Source organism: Protopterus annectens, chromosome 3.part1, assembly GCF_019279795.1.
Source record: "Protopterus annectens isolate FY-2018-M chromosome 3.part1, PAN1.0, whole genome shotgun sequence".
NCBI classification, from domain to species: domain Eukaryota; kingdom Metazoa; phylum Chordata; order Ceratodontiformes; family Protopteridae; genus Protopterus; species Protopterus annectens.
The window spans coordinates 7480042-7499395 of record NC_056732.1 but is presented as its reverse complement, the minus strand read 5'-3'; the positions used below and the strand labels follow the sequence as shown (position 1 = coordinate 7499395).

General features: G+C 35.8%; 1 protein-coding gene across 2 annotated transcripts in view; it reads left to right on the top strand.

Annotated features, from left to right (window-relative positions):
- TAC1 (tachykinin precursor 1) overlaps positions 1–13139 on the top strand; it is a 39392-nt gene extending 26253 nt beyond the window's left edge. For both annotated transcript variants that reach the window (XM_044066500.1, XM_044066499.1), the window contains 2 exons: positions 6575–6628; positions 12952–13139. In XM_044066500.1, coding sequence (XP_043922435.1) covers positions 6575–6628; positions 12952–12998 — 101 coding nt within the window. In that variant the 3' untranslated portion in view covers positions 12999–13139. The remainder of the gene's footprint in view (positions 1–6574; positions 6629–12951) is intronic.
- The last annotated feature ends 6215 nt before the right edge of the window (positions 13140–19354 follow it).

Genomic DNA, 19354 nt, shown 5'->3' with positions numbered 1-19354 from the left:
CTAAGCAAAGAGTAGAAAGATGTCTACAGCTACCAAGCCTGCTTTATTGATCTGAATGTATCGATAAAGATGTGTCGTTGTGCATTCAAAATCAAAACCCAGTATCCTAGTATTCTTGCAAGTCCTTAAGGGGCAGTTTGCTCATCTCCCATAATATCTTTATCACAGGAGGTTAGTATTTATTTTTTTTTTTACAGATGGTACTATATTTTGCCTGGGTCTTTCTAATTTGGTACACTCTGCATTTTCTGCAGAACCTTCATGTTTTATGTCTATGTATGTGTGTGTGTGTGTGTGTGTGTGTGTGTGTGTGTGTGTGTGTGTGTGTGTGTGTGTGTGTGTGTGTGTAAAACCAAAGGCAGAAAATTCAATCCTGACCAAATGACAACTGAAATGTAACAGGATGAATTATGACACACCAAGCCAAATTCCCAAGAAGGGAAAAGATAAAAGATAAAATCCAAATCCAGCAGTCCAAACACAACCTTTATTAAGCGCTTTCGTCTTGGTCAATCCTGAGACTTCATCAGAATAAATACAAGCTAAAAAAACTTCTACTTAAATATATTGCTAAATTAATCGCACTTAAATACTTAATTGAATAATCAGACATTCTTAAAAGAACAGACACTCTAAATACAAATTCATCTAGTCAGTGCCCTCAATTTTAAAACTGGTGCTAATGACAAAGCTTCAGTCAAACCATGTTCTTGAAAAGAATTTAACAAAAATTGCCATTTTAATTCACATAGTTTGATGTTCAGTTCCCATCAACCCCATCTTGAAGATTTATGCATCACTTCTAAAATAACAAATCTAAACCTTTTAAAACCTGGGCATTTAGTTGAATGTCTATATAGGGCATTATTGTCATTCGTCTGCACTATGGCATAACCATGTTCATATATGCATTTACTTAGCTGTCTCTATGTTTTACCCACATAAAAATGTTTACACGACTCACACACAGCATGGTAAACCAAGCCCTTTGTTGCACAATTTCCCGGTTTAAAAACCACTAGATTCACCCTATTGGGTAAGCTTATACATTTTTCTTCTAAAACATATTTACAATAGGAACAGCATCTACATTTTGTAGTACCTTTTTCGGATGGATTGGGTAATATAATATTATGTTCAAAGAAATACTTCAAATTTTTACCTATTTTATACATGAATTTTGGCTCTTCCCCCAAAATTTGTATATATTCTGTGTTACTCCTAAAAATAACCCAATATTTTTTCATAATTTCTTTAACTTCTTTTGAACCTTCGCCAAATGTTACCACCATGCTGCTGTTAAATTCTTCTGTTGGTGAATCAGTTTTAACCCCTACATTTATTCTTCCTGTTTCTAAAAGTGGTTTAAACTTCGTGCCCCAGGCCTGTGCCACCTCTTTGCTCACCTTACAAATAAGGTCTCCAGGATAGCATCTCTCTAAAAATAGTTTAGTAATAAATAATACTTCATTCCTCAGAAGATTCCAGTCTGAACACATTCTTGTGGCTCTCACGAATTGCCCTTTTAAGATGTTCTTCCTTATTTTAAAGGGGTGCTGGCTGTTAACATTCAAATGACAACTGGAAAATGTATCCTAAAAATTGTTGAACAAAACTTCCCCTTAAATGTATCTTTACTTAGCATTATGTCTAAAAAGTCAATGCTAGTATTTGAACGTTTACGGCTAAAGTTCAAAAATGAGGGAAGTTGATTCAAGTAATAAGCTAAATCTGTGTTAGCCGAAATTGGTTCTTTCCAAAGGATAAATATATCATCCAAAAAAATGAAGGTACAAAGTCCATCTATCCTTAAACTCAGATGAAAACACGTTTTTTCGCTTCCATGCATACATTATCATATTTGCATATATGAGGGCACAACTGGCCCTCATTGCTGCCCCCTTTATCTGCTTGAAATAGCTGCCTTCAAACATGAAAAAATTGTTATCTAAAATCATATCCATAACACTAACCACAAAACTGATCATGGTGCTATTCATATCTGTGAGATCTACTATGGCTTCTAAAAATAGTTCGAGCCCTTCCTTGTGTGGAATACTTGAAAATAAATCCACAACATCCATTGTGGTAAATGACACTTCTGGGGAAAATAATTCAAACCCTACTCTAGACAAATAGTACCAAGTGTCCCTTAAAATGTATTCAGTAGTGAGCACAATTAGTTTAAAAAGTCTATTAATAAATACACCCAATGGATAGGTAGAACTACCACTCTATAAGGTGGGTATAATATGTCCTTATGTACCTTTGAGATTACAAAGGCTTGTGGGATGGTAAGATGTTCGGTTTTAAGAAAATCAAGTAGATCTTCCGAAATGATTAGTTGAACCTTCCTGTGGGCAATCATAACTTCATTGCATAAGGCTTCCATATATTTGTTGTTTGTCCTAAAAAATATCCATCATTTTTGCACTATAATCTATATTTTCCACCAATACCATCCCACCCCCTATATCTGGTTTCATTACCCTAAGAGTCATCTAATCTAATTTCTCTTAATAATGCCATCTCCTGTCTGTTAAGATTAAAATAGTTTCTATATGAGGTTAAAACTGAATGTTTGTCTTTCAAACATAAATTCTCATATGAGACGACAATGGGCATGGTGGGGGGATTAAATGTACTCTTATGTTTAAATAATTCATATTTATTTTTTACCTCACAAGTCCCTTGTCTTATTCTGAAACATCGAATGTAATCCTAATTTCCTTTAATATAGCTTAATTTCTGTCAGTTTCTGGTACACTTATTGTGGAAATGGGTATACATTTAAAACTCTTATTAAAAAGGGAAAAATGTTCTTTATTAATCACCAAGTGGGTATAATTAAAAATTTTAAACCCTTGGTGGCTAACTAACTTCCTTTCATTTGAAACCCTAATATTTTCATTGTGTTCATCAACTACCCTTTCTTTTCAAGACACTCAATGTTGGTTATCAATTCCTGTATCTCCCCCATTGCTGTCCTCTGGGGTGGTTCCAAGTACCCTGAAGTGCTGGGGTATAATGAAAAGAATTGTTGTAATTATTAGTATTGTCATTTTATTTAATTACGTATTTAAGTGCAATTAATTTAGCAATATATTTAAGTAGAAATTTTTACCTTGTATTTATTCTGATGAAGTCTCAGAACTGACCGAGACAAAAGCATTAAATAAAGGCAGTGTTTGGACTGCTGGATTTGGATTTTACCTTTTATCTTTTCCCTTCTTGGGAATTTGGCTTGGTGTGTCATAATTCATCCGGTTACATTTCGTGTGTGTGTGTGTGTGTGTGTGTGTGTGTGTGTGTGTGTGTGTGTGTGTGTGTGTGTGTGTGTGTGTGTATGTGTATATATATATATATATATATATATATATATATATATATATATATATATATACTGTGTGTGTGTGTGTGTGTGTGTGTATATATATATATATATATATATATATATATATATATATATATATATATAGCATCCTTTCATAGGAATTTGAATATATGAGGTTTATTTAGAAGCTGGTTCACAAAACAAGTTAGTCTACTGACTCCATAATGAAGTTTTTCTGTTTTCTGCCATGCACACTTATGTGATGACATAATATTCTAGCATTCATTATGAATATATAATTTATAATCAGTAATACGGTAGGATTTTTACTTTCACTTAGTTGTAGACCAAATCTGCAGTGTGTTAAGTAAGTATATTTCCCCTTTAAATGGTCTAATTTCTGTGCTTATGTTGATGATTACATTCTGTTGTTTTAACATAGAAAATACAGTAAAGCAGGTGATAGTATCTTAAGCTGTCATGCTATTGAGGCTGCCATGAATTATGCAAATTCAACAACAACAGAGGGGACACTTTCAGCAAGTACTACTTGACTTCTAAGCAATAAGGACAAACTTAGACACATTACAGTAAGTTGCTACAGTATATTTCTTTCCACTGACAAGGAAACACAATTTATAAGAAGTTAGGATAGTGCGTGGTTTTGCTTTAAAATATTATAATCAATTTAAGACCATAACAGATACAGCAGCCTGCCTGAACATAATTACTGACATACCACACGCAGGATAATTTTAGTGGTTGCTAAAAACAATAATGACTGACAGTATAAAATGCTATACTCTCATTTTCTTTAGAAAGTTAAGCATTTAAGTCCTTATTTAAGTTCATAGGTTCATAGGTAGGTACTAGGCTATTGGCGTTGGGGCCTGTATAAGCCTAGCCAAAAAGGTACCCTGGCTTTTGCCACCCAAGAACATTATTTTCCTGTGCCCCTGTCAATCAGAGCCCCAGAAGTGATCCCTGGGGTGAATTTCCTATTTCCCATCCAATCATCAAGATTTTTCTTGAAGAGTGCTAATGAGGAGCTCTGTTTGACGTAGATAGGTAGTCTGTTCCAGAGTATGGGAAGTCTCTGGGACAGGAATCTATCCCTCCAGCATATTCTGTTTATTGTGGCAACAAGGTTTAGGTCCCTAGAGTGTGTAGCTCAGAGGGATTGGGATTTCTTTAAGTGGAGCATGTCCAACAACTCTGGGTTTCACATAGCTTTGTATGTTAGGCAGAGATTGCCTCTGAGTCGGTGATATGTAACGGAGTAAAGCTGGAGTTTTTTGAGACAGTCTGCGTAGGGCATCTGTTTGAGGCCAGTAATCCTCTTTGTGAGGTATTTCTGAGGCCTTTCTAGTTGTTGTAGATGTCTTGTGAGGTACATACCAAAAGGGGTGTTGTACTCTATAATGGGTCTAATGAATGATGAGTAGAGAGGAACAATGACCTCTTTTATTCTGGATGAGAAACCTTTTGTGATGAGGTGTGCCATGTAGAAGGATTTCCTGACCACTGTGGCGATGTGATTATCAAACAAGAGACAACTAGGATATGAAGACATGTTGAACTTTTGCCAGTAAGACTCGTCAGCTGCAGTCTCCATGTACATGTTACAGGTAGTACTGCTTAGCTCGTTTGCAATACATTCTGGTGTTCTAGTTTAAACAATGAAATAATATATCAATAACCCATGGCCGGGTCTGGGTAATGCTGGATTTACCCATGATTTTCATTGGTCACAAAGGCTATTATACAATGATATTATTTAAGAAAAAATATCTAGTTTTCTTAAATGTCTTTGTATAATGACTCTGTGATGTTCTTCTGCTTTGTTTCCATATCCTGGGGTTCTTCATGTACTGCGATGTGTATGGGACTTACGTTCCCTCACTTATGCAGTACATCAGTGCTTCAGAAAGGAAGCACAGCAGAAACACTGGCATGTGAAACAAATTGTGCTGAGTAGGCTGGAACTTCCTAAAAAGAAATTGTGAACTTGAGTGTGCAGTAGTAAAATGAAAGATTGCAGACTCAGACTAATTGAATACAGAGTGAGTGGTGCTAATATTTAGTTTCATGGCTCATCCTGACTTAACGATCTCCTGAATGTGTGAAGGAGTTGTATAACTGTGTCTGCATTAAAGAAAATGTAGTCTCTGTTCTCCTGTTACTCAAAAGGTTTTCAAAGCTACCAGGAAAGAACTGATGGGTGGAGTCTTTCTGTTTTTTTTATTTGTTTGCTTTTTTGCTTTTTTGGGGGGGGGGGGGGGCCTGAAATGCCATGCTTAAGAAAACTGATGTGTTTTTCATTCTTCATGGGGAAAAGACACATTTCTTTTCTACCCTTCTCACTTTTGAGGACGGCATCTATGTCTGATCTTGCTTTCTTCCAAGACTTGATTGCAACTCCCTGGAAAGCCCCGTAGAATATATTAATAGAAGAAAGTCTGGGTGACCGGACTTTATTCTATTGGTATATACTCGATTTACAACAGACACGCTGGTTTGGGTTGACCAATCAGCATGCATGTTTTGAATTTAAATGACCTGTCATTGAATAATACTTAATTGATTCCATGATAATACATTGCTGCTCTAGATCTGGTTAGTGCCAAACCATTTTCTTAACAAAGAGCTGAACAAAATCTTTGCATTTGATGTGAAAGACATTTTAATCAGACTACACACAAAGCAATCATTTTCATCTGCAGTCATTTTAAAGTTGATTTCCAAGATAAACATGATGATTTTGTTAAAATGCCTAATAACGCAGGAAAATTATATGTACCACTGCACACATACAAGCCATAATAATCTATGTGGGGAGCAGAGAATGTTAATTTTCTTGTGTTCTACCAGTTAGTAGATTTTGTATTTCCTGGCAATGATGATTCCTAGCCCAATAGTTGCTGCTGCTACCAGCAATAACTTCACTTGGAAATTAACTTATTTATAGTGCTTCATTCATTTATGTAACTTAAGATAATTCATCTCTCATGCTTCACAAAATATTCTGTAACTGCATGGCACATCCCAGTTAAAACAATTAAACTGTTTTGATCAAAATGAAATATTGAAAGACTGCCCTGCTTAGTGAACACTGAGATAACAAATCTGCATATTTGTTAACATTTTGTCAGCAGAGTAGTATATCTAATGACAGCATGTATAGCTTCTATCTACAGTCTTTTTCACATTAATTTTATTTATTTATGTATTTGTTTGTAGGACATAAATCAGATTCTTTTGTTGGACTTATGGGAAAAAGAGCTATGTTTGATGGTAAGTATAAAACTGAAATAAATGAACAACTAAAGATTTTTGTTTATTTTTCAGTGTTTCTATAATATGAAAAAAATGAAACTCATTTTTGCCTATTTACCATTCTGCAAAGACACCTGTCATTTCTGCTGAACCTTTTAAGCATATAAGTGAGTCTGTGTGTTTGGAGGAGAGGCCTGCTAGTGAAATCCAAATACTGTAATTGCCATCCACAGGAACAGTGAGAATTTAAGTGCAAATATTGTAAATATAGGTTTACCAAGAAAATATAGAATAAAGGTTGCTGGTAAATATGGGAATGTCAAAAGTTATTAGACTGCTTCCCGTATTGCTGACCATCACTACTGCGATTATTCAGTACAGCGAATGCCACTCTGTGATTTTTCGACTAGATATCGCAGTACAGTGCAGATCAGTAAATTGCCCTTTCCCCACTGTAGTGTGATCTTGGAGTTGGAATATATAATTTGCAGGGGGTGTGGGGGGTGTAGGGGGGCTTACCCCCTGCAAAAATATTAGGTTACATGATTTGCAGTACTGAACTGCAAAACTAAATGTTGAAAGTGTGAATGCAATTCTGTCTCTAAATGTACTTCAACATTCTGCCCTACTTAGTATGCAGGAAGTGGTTTTGCAAAGGTGATATTTTGAACAGATTATATTGTGCCATTTGAACATTTGATGGTAAACTTTATATATGGGGTCTATTTCTAAATCCCGATGCCCAGAAGATTGATGCTTATAATCCCAAGACGAAAATCATGAAACCGTGAAAACTCAAATGTCGGATTTTTACTAGGGTAAGTAAACACTTGGCCAAATGGAAACAAAACTCATACTGGGGTAAGTAAAACCCATCTAGGTGGGAGGCTACACCCCCACACCCCTCCCAACTATATATACCAACTCCAGGATTGCACTACAGTGGAGAAACGGGCATGTTGGGCAAGTGTGTACTTACCCTAGTAAAAATCCATTCTTCAAGTTTCCGTGGTTTTGTGATCCATATATATAGTTATATACATATAGATTAATAATTATAAATAACAGTGGATGAAGAACTACTAAAGATAAGTGCTGTACCAAAATAACAAAGTGTACCAATAGCACTATCACCATGGAAAATGCCATAAAAGTAAAACTTTAATAAACAAATATAATCAGATAAAAGTTAACTGCTTTCGGGTGTTGTGTCACCCCTCTTCAGATCTGATTCAGTCATAAAAAATACTCCATTTAAAGAAAAACTCCACCAATGACTGTCTTTATAGCACTCTATGCCTATCCAAGGTGGACTTTCAATATAACAGATGTTTTACATACTACCAATCAATGTCCTTTGAAGAGCCTTCACCTCTTTAGGGTAGGCTTCAATGGAATCCAAGTTCTTCAAGTCTGATTCATTCATAAAAGATACTAGAAGGTCCACCAGTCATTGCTTTTATGGTACTCTATATCTTTCGAAGGCGGACTTTAAATATAATGATGTTTTACATACAACCAATCAATGTCCTTTGAACAGCATATGCCTCTTTAGGGTGGGCGTCAATGGAATACTTATGTTAAGTCTTGGATATGTGTCCACTTGAAGATCTCCAATCCATTGAGTTTCTGCTAATTCTGTAGCTGGGATAATATCACCACCTCTTGGATTTTCTTTAACAACATTTATAACCATAAACATAAATGAATGCATATCATTGGAAAGAATATGTCTGAGCAGTGGAGTTTTTTTTTTAATGGACTATTTTTTGTAAATGAATCAAATCTGAAGAGGGGTGACACAACACCCAAAAGTGTTTATCTTTTATCTGATTTTATTTGTTAAAGTTTTACTTTTATGGTATTTTCTGTGTTGATAGTGCTGTTTTTATTGGTATACTTTATATATATATATATATATATATATATATATATATATATATATATATATATATATATATATATATATATATATATATATATATATATATATATATATATATATATATATATATATATATATATAAAATATATATATATATAATATAGATATATATATTTATATATATATATATATATATATATATATATACATACACACACACACACACACACACACACACACATATAAAGATATTAATTCTCAGCTGGTAGTATCTCATGGTAATCCTCTTTTTCTTAGGTAGAATGGCTATGCAATTAATATATATAAAGTTCAAAGATATATAGGTTCATAGGCTAGCATTTACTTGTAAACCTATCAGTTTGCATGCTATTATACATCTAACTGATAATCAGAGATCAGAATCAAACCCTGTACCCTGTATCTGTGAGGTAAAGACCTTAACTCTTATGCCAATTCCACCCCCTTATCTGAACCTCTCCATTAGGATTGCTCCCCCTCTTGCAAACATGTTTTCAGTGTATGATAGCAAGGTTCACAATTCACACCATAATGACAGATAATCCAGTTTATTATTTTTCTTGTGGGGGAGAGGTGGCTTTTCCCTTTCATCTTCCTCTGCGTTTATGTAGGTGAATCACCTCAGTGTAAGGTTGATGTGGTTAGTACGAAATTGTACCAAATCTTTACTAACAACTTGAAATGCTACTTTCTAAAACAGAAGTAAATTCTTAAGTAGTAACTGAAGTCACCTTCTTCTCACCTCAAAATCCCATTGGCTAGGTGATCATAAGGAACACATTTGCCTGAAACCACATTCTTGCATGACAATCCTACATGTCACGCAGTAACACATATCCTGTAAGTAGGTGGTTCTGACCTCTTTTTTGTCTCCACTGCCAGCTGTCAAATAAAGTTGAAGGACCAAGGTGGTCTGCATGTAGTTAAAGCTATCCATAAAAACATGAAATCAGCACTCTGTCTAAAGCCTATGAGTAAACATTTCTTACCCAAAGGTTAGTTTTTAGTATTTACTGTTACATTGTTGCACTCTACCTTCTTTTACAAAATTATACAATGATACAGGTTCTCAGATTCTATTACCCTCAGCTTCCCTCTAACCACAGATATGTCCTTTAGCCTCCTCTAGACATCTGATAGACATCTGAAAAGTGCTACAGATTTCCCCTGGAAAATATGCTGTACAGTATAGAAAACTATTGCTAGCCTCTTTCCAAAACATGATACCCAAACTGCACACACACAGACATACTTGAAATAACCACTTTCTTTGGTTTAGTAGATTATTCTTACATCGCTCGCATTTAATTACCACTGTGTTTAGTGAGACCCTCCCCATAAAAATTATACTGAATAGTTAGGAGTTTTAAGCATACAATATTTTCAGACTTGGCTGGGTCTTCTATGAAACAGGACTGATCCTCCTGAGGGGGGAAGGCCTCACAATTTGGGAATATTGCTGTAAATTATACAGCTTGGTAAATATTTTTTTAATTATATCATGGCTTTTGGAGAGAAGACTAGTGACTAATTAGAAAATATCTGTAGTGTAAACTATATTACAAAAATAAGCATACATTTTTCATTACATTTCTGATTGATAAATAATTGCATTTGGTTACATTTTAGTTTGCACATGAGATTCATTAATGCCTATACTGTGTTCACCATTCTAAGTGAACAGACAACACAAGCATAACACACACCTTTGTCATCCTAATTTTAGTTTTCCTACTGATTTACGTGCAGTTTTAAATACTGAAGGGGATTCATAAAGGTTATATCAAAGTGTAGACTACATGTACACATAATGTAATCTTTCTGACTGACTAGAAAGCACAAATAATGTGGTAGGATGTTCTTAAATACTGATCGTATACACTTAGAGTATACTTACTGTACCCATTAATAACCTGGCCATGACATTACATCTTACAGGATACTTTTATCTCATGAAAACCAGTTATTTGCCTGCGTAGGACCATTTTTTGCTAAACAGATAGACATCTGTAGACATATATACTGCTAGGTTGCCCAAGTCTCAGATTTAAAGGCATTTCAGGTTCTGTGTTTTTAAGTTCTGCCTGAGCTCTATCATTTACTATCTCTCCATATTTTCACTTTCAGTCTGCCCCCATGTGAATTAATGTATTTTACCCTTGTTAAGTATAACTGACTCCTGCCTTATTCTATTAATGTTTATTATGCCCATCTCCAGTTCCTATGGCCTACTGTTTACTATCTGCATCATGAGTTTCTACCACCTTCTGACTGCATTCATCATAATCAGACCTCTTAACTCTCCCAATTTTGGAGGAACATTCCTGTTTTCAGGCCTGATTTATCCCTGCACAGGATGTCCCTACTGTAGGAGGTATATCCCTAGTTTGAGGCTTAATTTACCCCTTCACACAATTTTCTGAATCCCCTCCATCACGCATGATTTTTAAAGCTGTCTAGTAAGCAGAAAATGACACTGAATGACCAACATACTAGTGGCAATAATAAATTAATGAAAGAGGACATGTCTTACATTTCCCTTTTTCTGAAACAAAATTACTTTGTGTGTAGAATTTTGCAATACATTTCATTAAAGTCTAGAAAATGTGCACTGTCTCTAATAATGTGCATATATCTTTCCATCATTTTGTCACTTTCTGTTTAGTAAACATGTTTCTGAGTAGAATTCAACATCCTTACTGGTAGATAAGTTTAAGTGTTATTTGAAATTCAAATTGCATGCTAATTAAATGTTCAGATATTCAGCTGGATGTACCTACCTTGCAAGGGCTTTTGTTCTTACTTTCAATGTCTGCAGGTTAAGAGGTATGATCAGAATGGTATGGGTATGTATATTTGTTTTTCTAATACCCCTTGCTATTCCCTGTCCAACAAATTACTTACTGATCCAACCTATACAGTATTAAGCCCATAAGTAGGCCATGGATTACAGTAACATTTATTCAATGTACAGAACTTTTATAATAGATTAAACATGCCATTCACTACAACATACAGAAGTAGTGCTCAACAAAATAAAAAGAATTCTGACACACTGCTACTGTATAAAACACACTTTGTTTGTGTAATATTTCCTTGGAGTTTTTCTCCCTTGGTCTCCGCTGCTCAGTGAAATGACCTAGTGGAACTAAATTTGTTTACAAAGTAAAATAAACAAAATGCATGCTGAGTACCTGTTAAACTACACTTGATATAAATATATTTCAAATGTATGCTGGGGAAAACATGTTATTCCACAGCAGAATGTCCTTATTACTCTGTTGTGGGTTTAAGATGTATTTACTGCTTGAGGCTATTTTTTATTTGGCTCCCTACTAAAATCTTGAGACTTACATAGCCATGTCATGAGATAACAAAATAAAAAGACTGAAAATGTAGGAGATGAGTGAATATCTAACATCTCTCTTCTCCTTCAAACTTGTATTTTGCAGGGGGAAAGCCCAAAATTATAGATACCAACCCTGAGATCACCATATCATGGAGAAAAGGAAATGTTACAAGAAATGGCAATCTTGGACTTAGTATATATACTAAGTCCGTATTTTTAGCCACTCGATCTCCCCATCTTGGGACTCAAAGCAATTCCTGAGATTTCAAATGGTCATCTCTTTCACTTATTTAATGTTTTGTTGCATGTAGCCCATTTGCCTAGAGGTGAATCGTGGTCTGTACATTCCGGACTCAGCTACACAATCTCCAAGTTTGTACAACCTCAGAGGTAATATATTTATAGTGTGGGGGAGGGGCAGCAGAGCCTACTTGCCAGGGGGAATAGGGACTTGCCTCTCTGCATAAAATACTTTTTAAAAGCTTGTTGACATATGAATACCATGACTTGAGTGATCAGAAATGATTTGATGAAACTTGAGCAGTGATTGTGCAAGTTAATAAAGCAGATCCACTCTTCATACTTTTCACTGATAATTTGCATGTCTCCTCATGTCTGTACTGTGTTGAAGACACTGCAGGTCTTTAAATCTGTACTTTGCTCTCCCTGGCTGAATTTGAAACAGGTTCACATGGATCATTGTTTTTACCCTAGTTAACAACAAGTATAAATAAAGTAAATACGTAAATAAATAAATAAGCAAATAAATAATTAGCTTATTAATTATTCAAGCCTTCACTTATGGATCCAAGATAAATAACTTGGTAATCACTGAGATGCAGCACCTTCACATTTACTACCAGTTAAATTTGGTTAATATGTACATTTTTGTTTGTCCCCTCAGTCCAAACTTTTTGATCAAAGACATTAAGGACTATGTTCATAACACGTTATGTTGCATGCAGATATAAATTACATTTATGTTAATATTATACTTTCTGGTCATATATGTTTAACTGTCACTATGGTACCTGAATTTCTACTGACAATAAATATTTTCATTTACAGATTCTTCAGAATGGAACACTGCACAGAACTATTACAGAAGGCGTTAAACCATTCCAATATGTTATTTATTAAAAGTAATTCCTCAAAAGGACCAGAGTGTAATATATTATATCCACTTGTAAGAATAATTATTTATTAATAAGTGCTGATGATTTAAGTCATACCTCCAATAAAATGATTATTTTTCAGATTGTGGCACAGGTATATGTTGTGTAGTTGTGATGAGGTTCTAGTGCTATGAACATTAATTTGAATGATCTACTTCAAGGGATCGCCAAAGAAAATCACATTATTTTATATGAAGTGTAATAATCAATTCCTCATGACATTTACAAAACAAGTACATCTCAAGAATCAGTTGTTAATGATCAATTAACAAGGCATCATTAACCCCAAAAGAGCAAAGCAGCAGTGTTTCATATGGTCCCTCAGCAGTCTGTTGCAGTAACTAAAATTGTAGTGTTGCTTTTTGCATTGAAATATATTTGTATTATCACAGCATATCATATGCTTTGTCATTGTATCTTTTAAAGCTAGGATATCATTAGCGGCAGTCCAAAAGGTTCACCATTTGAGTAAACATATTCTTTTGAACATCATAAATGTTTTCTTGAGCTATGATAGGATATTAATCGCAAAACGTTTACGTTACCCTATAAAAAGAGTATTTCAGTATGTAAATAATGTTATTGCTCTTTTTTTTTAAAAGAGGGTCCACATTTATGTAATTTTTTATGTCCTGCACGTCATCAACACTTACCTGAAAGGATTGACATTTTTATTCTGCTCAGGATTATTGCTTATTTATTCATATTATCTATTCATAAATTCAACTGCATCAAGCCTGGATCATTCTATAGATACATTGTACTGCTTCGAAGTAAGGCAATAGTCCCAGACACATAGTACACATTATATCTCCAAGCCGTAGGTACTATAATTTTAATGAAGGCATTTCTTATTGTCACAAATTACACAGCAGTCTGTTTCATGCAGATACCCTATTCAGTACAGTATTCATTAATCTCATTGACAAATACACTGATAATGACAGAACAGAATTTTTACAATATGTCATACCATTAGGATTTATGAAGTACATTTTTCAGGCTTTGACTAACACGGTACATTTTTCAGGCTTTGACTAAAACGGGTGACTGTGAAAGTGGCACACACATGTTCAAGGCACTGAGCTGTTAACACACTCCATCATGGAGATTCAATAAAGTTTAGACAATTTTTACTGTGTGTGCATCATGCCGAGATGTGCACATGGGTGTGAAAACTTTTAAATTCAGTAAACTCTGGGTAGCAGCGCGCACTCACTTACAAATAGAAACTTTTATGGCATGCAAATTATAGCATAAGTAGCTGAATTTTATGCTAATGAAGTAAATTAATGTGGTGGAATGATTCAACAACCTCTAAAGCAACTGTGTAGACTCCATGTTCGTGTTGGCTGTGTATTCCAAAACTTTCCGAATACAGACATGAAAAGGAGTCTACACAGAAATAACAGCAAGTAAAAGCTCTTACATTTGTACAGAACTGCCCTTAACACGTAACGCCACATATATGTTGACCTAATTACACAGGGTGGATGTTAGAAAATCAGTGTAACAATCATAATAAAATAAAATCATAAAAAAGATTTATAAAGTCTAGAAAATCTAGGAAATCAAAAGTAATGAAGTCATTGTTTGTTAGTTACCTTAGACCCAAACTTGAGTATGGAATAACAATATGGAAACCCTATAGGAAAAGCATGATTAAACTATAAACAGTACAGCAGAAGTATACCAAGGGCATCCATGGATGTGAAAATTTAAGTTATTACGAAAGACTAAAATATCTAAACTTGTACAGTGTTTCTTATAGATATCTAGGAGGAGATCTTATTCAGGTATATAGGACATTTAGAGACAACTACCTCTGCGAATGTTTGGGGTTAACAAAAAGTACTAGAGAATCATCAGATAACCTATGTAGAAGGTTCTATAGGAATGAGAAGGTACTAATTGGTTCTCTGACAGAGTAGGTGATGCATGGAACAGACTACCAAATTACATTATAGCAAGTACTAGTTCAGATATTTTTGAGAACAGCCTGGATACTTATTATGGGAACAAGTGTTTTGGTATATTGGCAAGCTAGAAGGGCATTAATGCCTGTGCTTAAAATATTTGTATGTATGGATGTATGTATGTATGTATGTATGTATTTAAAGTGCTATGACATAAATGCAGCTTAGATCCCCCACCCCTCAAATGAAGAATATACTTGTAAGTAATGCAGGCTGCTAAAATGTTTAAACCTCCATGAAACAGAGTATTATACTGTAATGTAATCATATGCAGGATGTAGCTGATGGATTACAGTATTCATCTGTTACAGCATTGGGCTTCTGTGCAGTTTCCCTGCCTACATGGTTACTAACCATGTAAATTCTGGGCTGTCATCAAGTTGAAGATGTAAATGAGGTCAAAACACATTAGAATTTATTCTCAAAAAAGAGTAACCAATTAGGGATGCTCACTTGATGTAGGCACTTCCACAGTGTTCATGTTAAATGAATGGTAACGGTGAATGTTGACATTGGGGTGGGGGGTATGTCAGGTTAAATTTGCAGAGGTTAACATGTAAGGCTGTGAAGGGTAAAAGTGCATGTAAGCAGTGCACAATTCCTAAGTTCTGTGTCATCCTTTTTATTGTTTATAAAAATTATCAGATCTGTCTGCATTAATTTAAAATGTATTTTTTAAATTTTTATCCTGGTTTGTACAATACAGTGCTTAGTGCAACCATGAGAAACAAAGGAATGAATGGCAGTTTTTTCAATGATATGCAACTATTCCTGTGGCAGCACATGCATGTGTTAGAGCTGGAATATAGGTAGTCCTGGGTTCAACTCCACTGAGTGCAACCTTTTCTTCACTTTTTATGGTCCATTTTTGCACAATATCCCAAGAATAGTGAAAATATCACTTTTGCCTGTGCTTATCTTATTTATATGAAGGTCTGCAGAGATGTTCAGAGCTGCTTATAGTGCACTAATGAGCAAACAACAGGTGTGTTTAATAGATGCTATTTATAGCATTAGCAGGTGAATTGCATTTTACTCAACCAATCCAACACAGTGTAGCTATTCAACAATGTATAAAGTATCTGTGTAGCCTCCATTCTGGTTTTTCCTTTATCGTTCAACACCATTGGAATAGAGACAAAGAAATTTTAACTGACACAGTGCTAGGAACTGCTACAGCTATTCTACATCTGCATGTGCCAGAGGCTGAAGCCAGTGCTGCTGGTGCTGATGACAGTAGGCCTAGGCTGAGAAAGAGAAGAGTGTTCAGGCCCGGGGTAACTTTCCAGGTGCTGGAGATTGTACAGTGCTACAGGGTGGACAGGGACACATTACAAGAATGCTGTGAGCTCTGCCACCCTCAACTCAGAGCCAGAGTGAACCAAGGAGAACCCATCCCAGTGGAAACTAAGGTATGTGTAGCCTTTAGAATATTAGGTACTGATACCTTCCAAAGACCAACTGGGAACAGATGGGTGTGTCACAGGCATTGGCCTCCAGGATCCTCCACCAATTTCTGGATGCTATGCTCATACATGCCTGTGAGCATATATTTTTACCAATTACTTCTGGAGAAAGAGCCAACAATATGGCACTGTTTTACCATGTAGCACACTACCCTGAAGTACTGGGTGTCATAGATTGCATTCATGTACACATCAAAGCACCACCTGGTGACCAGGGTGGAATATTTGTTAACCACAAGGGATACCAATCTATGAACTGCCAAGTTGTGTGTAATGTTCAGGGAATTATCTTGAATGTCTGTGCTGGCAACCATGGCAGTTATCATGACTCCCATATTTGGCACACATCACAGCTGTATCAGATGTTTGCTAGTGGGGACATCCCACAGGCCATTTACTGGGGAATGCTGGCTGTGCCATGGAACCTTGGCTGATGACACCCATCAGAAGTGCACATACACCAATGGAAGAATGCCATAATGAGGCACATGCTCCAAATAGAAACATCACAGAGCATGTGTTTGGGTTTCTGAAGTCACAGTTCTGGTGCCTAGATATATCCGGTGGAGCCCTGCATTATAATCCGCGCACATGTGCACAAATATTCACAGCATGTGGTATGCTCCACAGTGTGGTCCTGCAGAAACAGCTGCAGCAGGATCAGCAAGGGGAAGGGACACACATCCCCCCACCAATGCCTAGGTCACCACAACCACAGTTAGAAGAAGACACAGAGGAGGAGCCCCCAGCTGCTGTTCCTGTAGGCAGATGTAGGCAATAAGTGTATGCCCTTGCTTTGGGCAAGAGACAATGCATAGCACATTCATTGACCACCTAGGGACCTAATAACTTTCTCCTCCTCACATACATATAGTAACACTGATGCCAGGCATCTCATACAATCTTTACCTCACCATGTATCGGCTGTGTACTGCTTGTATCAGACAGAGTCAGCCCTGAACTAAAGGTGTGTCAACTGCTGCATTTACAAGGTAAGTCCTGAACCTAGAGTGTATTCTTTGATAATATTATAGCCTATTCTTGTACTTCCTAACTTGTTACAGTAAGCAAGTAAATAGTGGTTGATTTGTACAGAAAGTACCTTAATATGTGACACCAATAACTTATATTAATTATATTTGTTCATTAGTAATTAGAAGGCCTCACTCATAAAAGACTCACATAGTCATACCTCTGAAGAATTCTGATGTTCCTTCCATGGCCCCAGTTTAGCACCATACCTTTGTACTGGTAAATTATTGAAGGTAGAAGTTAGAAAGTGATGATACACATTGCACTTTTAGACTTAAGACTTGTTTGTGTCATAACAGTAACCGAGATTTGCCTCCCCTCAAAAGAGGAGTGCACCCTTGTTCCTGCCATAACAGTAACTCAGCTATGCTACCCCCAAAAGAACAGTGTATGTGTGTTTGTGCCATCCAACCTGGACTTCATTTATTGGCAACTGTATATCATATTATTCCCAATGAATATCCTCTCACATGTTAAGGCCAATGATATAGAATGGCTTACACAATGCATGTGTTAGATAACTGATGAATGATCAATAAACAGAAAGATAACACACGGATGTATATTTGTAAGCATAATGATTGCAAGTTGTGTGATCACTAACTGTGGCATGTCCAAATATAGTAAAGAGAATTAAATGTACAAAGCACAGCTGATGGTTTGATAGCAGTGTACATTCTGATGCAGTTGGTTGTCTGAAGAATGACTTTCTATTTTGTTGATGCAAAGCTATTTGTGTGGCCAAGAAGACTAAGGCATCCCTCCTATTTTCTGAAGCTGTATAGGTGTGAGGGTTCAAATCCTGACATATGTAGAAATTTGTGATATCTACTACCAAGTTTTACTGTGCTTGTACAGATTTTGTGTAAGTGTTTCTTAGTTTTAGCATCTTTTCCTATTTTTTTTCTTTTAATTCCAGTTTTGCGTGATGTGCCTCGCACCAAAAAAAGTTTAGCTAAGGCTATCTTGCTTGTGCAATGCGCAACATGCGGAAAACAGGAGAAAAACAAATTTCCTAGAAAGCAGACACGCAAAAATAGAAAACAGATGCATTCAATCAATCCTCATAGCCATTGCAAAAAGCTGGCCTGGAGTACAGATGAGACTGGATTATAGTAGCAAGCATTAGCAATGCTTCTCGCATTTGCACACTGCTTCCCTATGCCCAAACAGGCCATCACACAAATCCAACTATGGAATTGGATAAATTATATTTTATTATTACTGTTTATTGTCCATTTCCTTTGTATGACATAAAACTACATGTGGAAACATTACAAACCAAGGGTACAATATAATATAATATTGTACAATATAATATATTATATAATATAATATAATATGTGTTAGGACAATAATAACATGTTGTTTACAATACATTAATTCCCCCCAAAAACACCTCCAAACAAACACTAGAACCCTGGGATCTCATTACTTTTTCCACACATATATTAACCACAATACAAAGTGTTATATAAATGTTGTGTGCTCACTCGTGGACAAGGCCACTTGGTGGTGCTCACAGCCTTGCTCTGCAAAACACAACCAGTCAAGTATGCTCAGTAAGGGTTCTTGTGTTGTTACATAGCTAGGCTTCCAAACAGCCTACTGCTATTAGGCTGCTAGTCTCAGATGACACTGAAGCAATGTATCTATTCAGGCCTTCCAACCTTTTGTCTCTGTCATGGTCTGCCAATGTCATCTACTATAAGCTCACCTGCAACGCTGTTAAAATTGGACTTGTGCCATTGTGCATGTGGTAAGGGCTGCATTCTGTAGTCTGTGAACTTAGGTATGAGTTATATTCTTACTGCAGTCAACT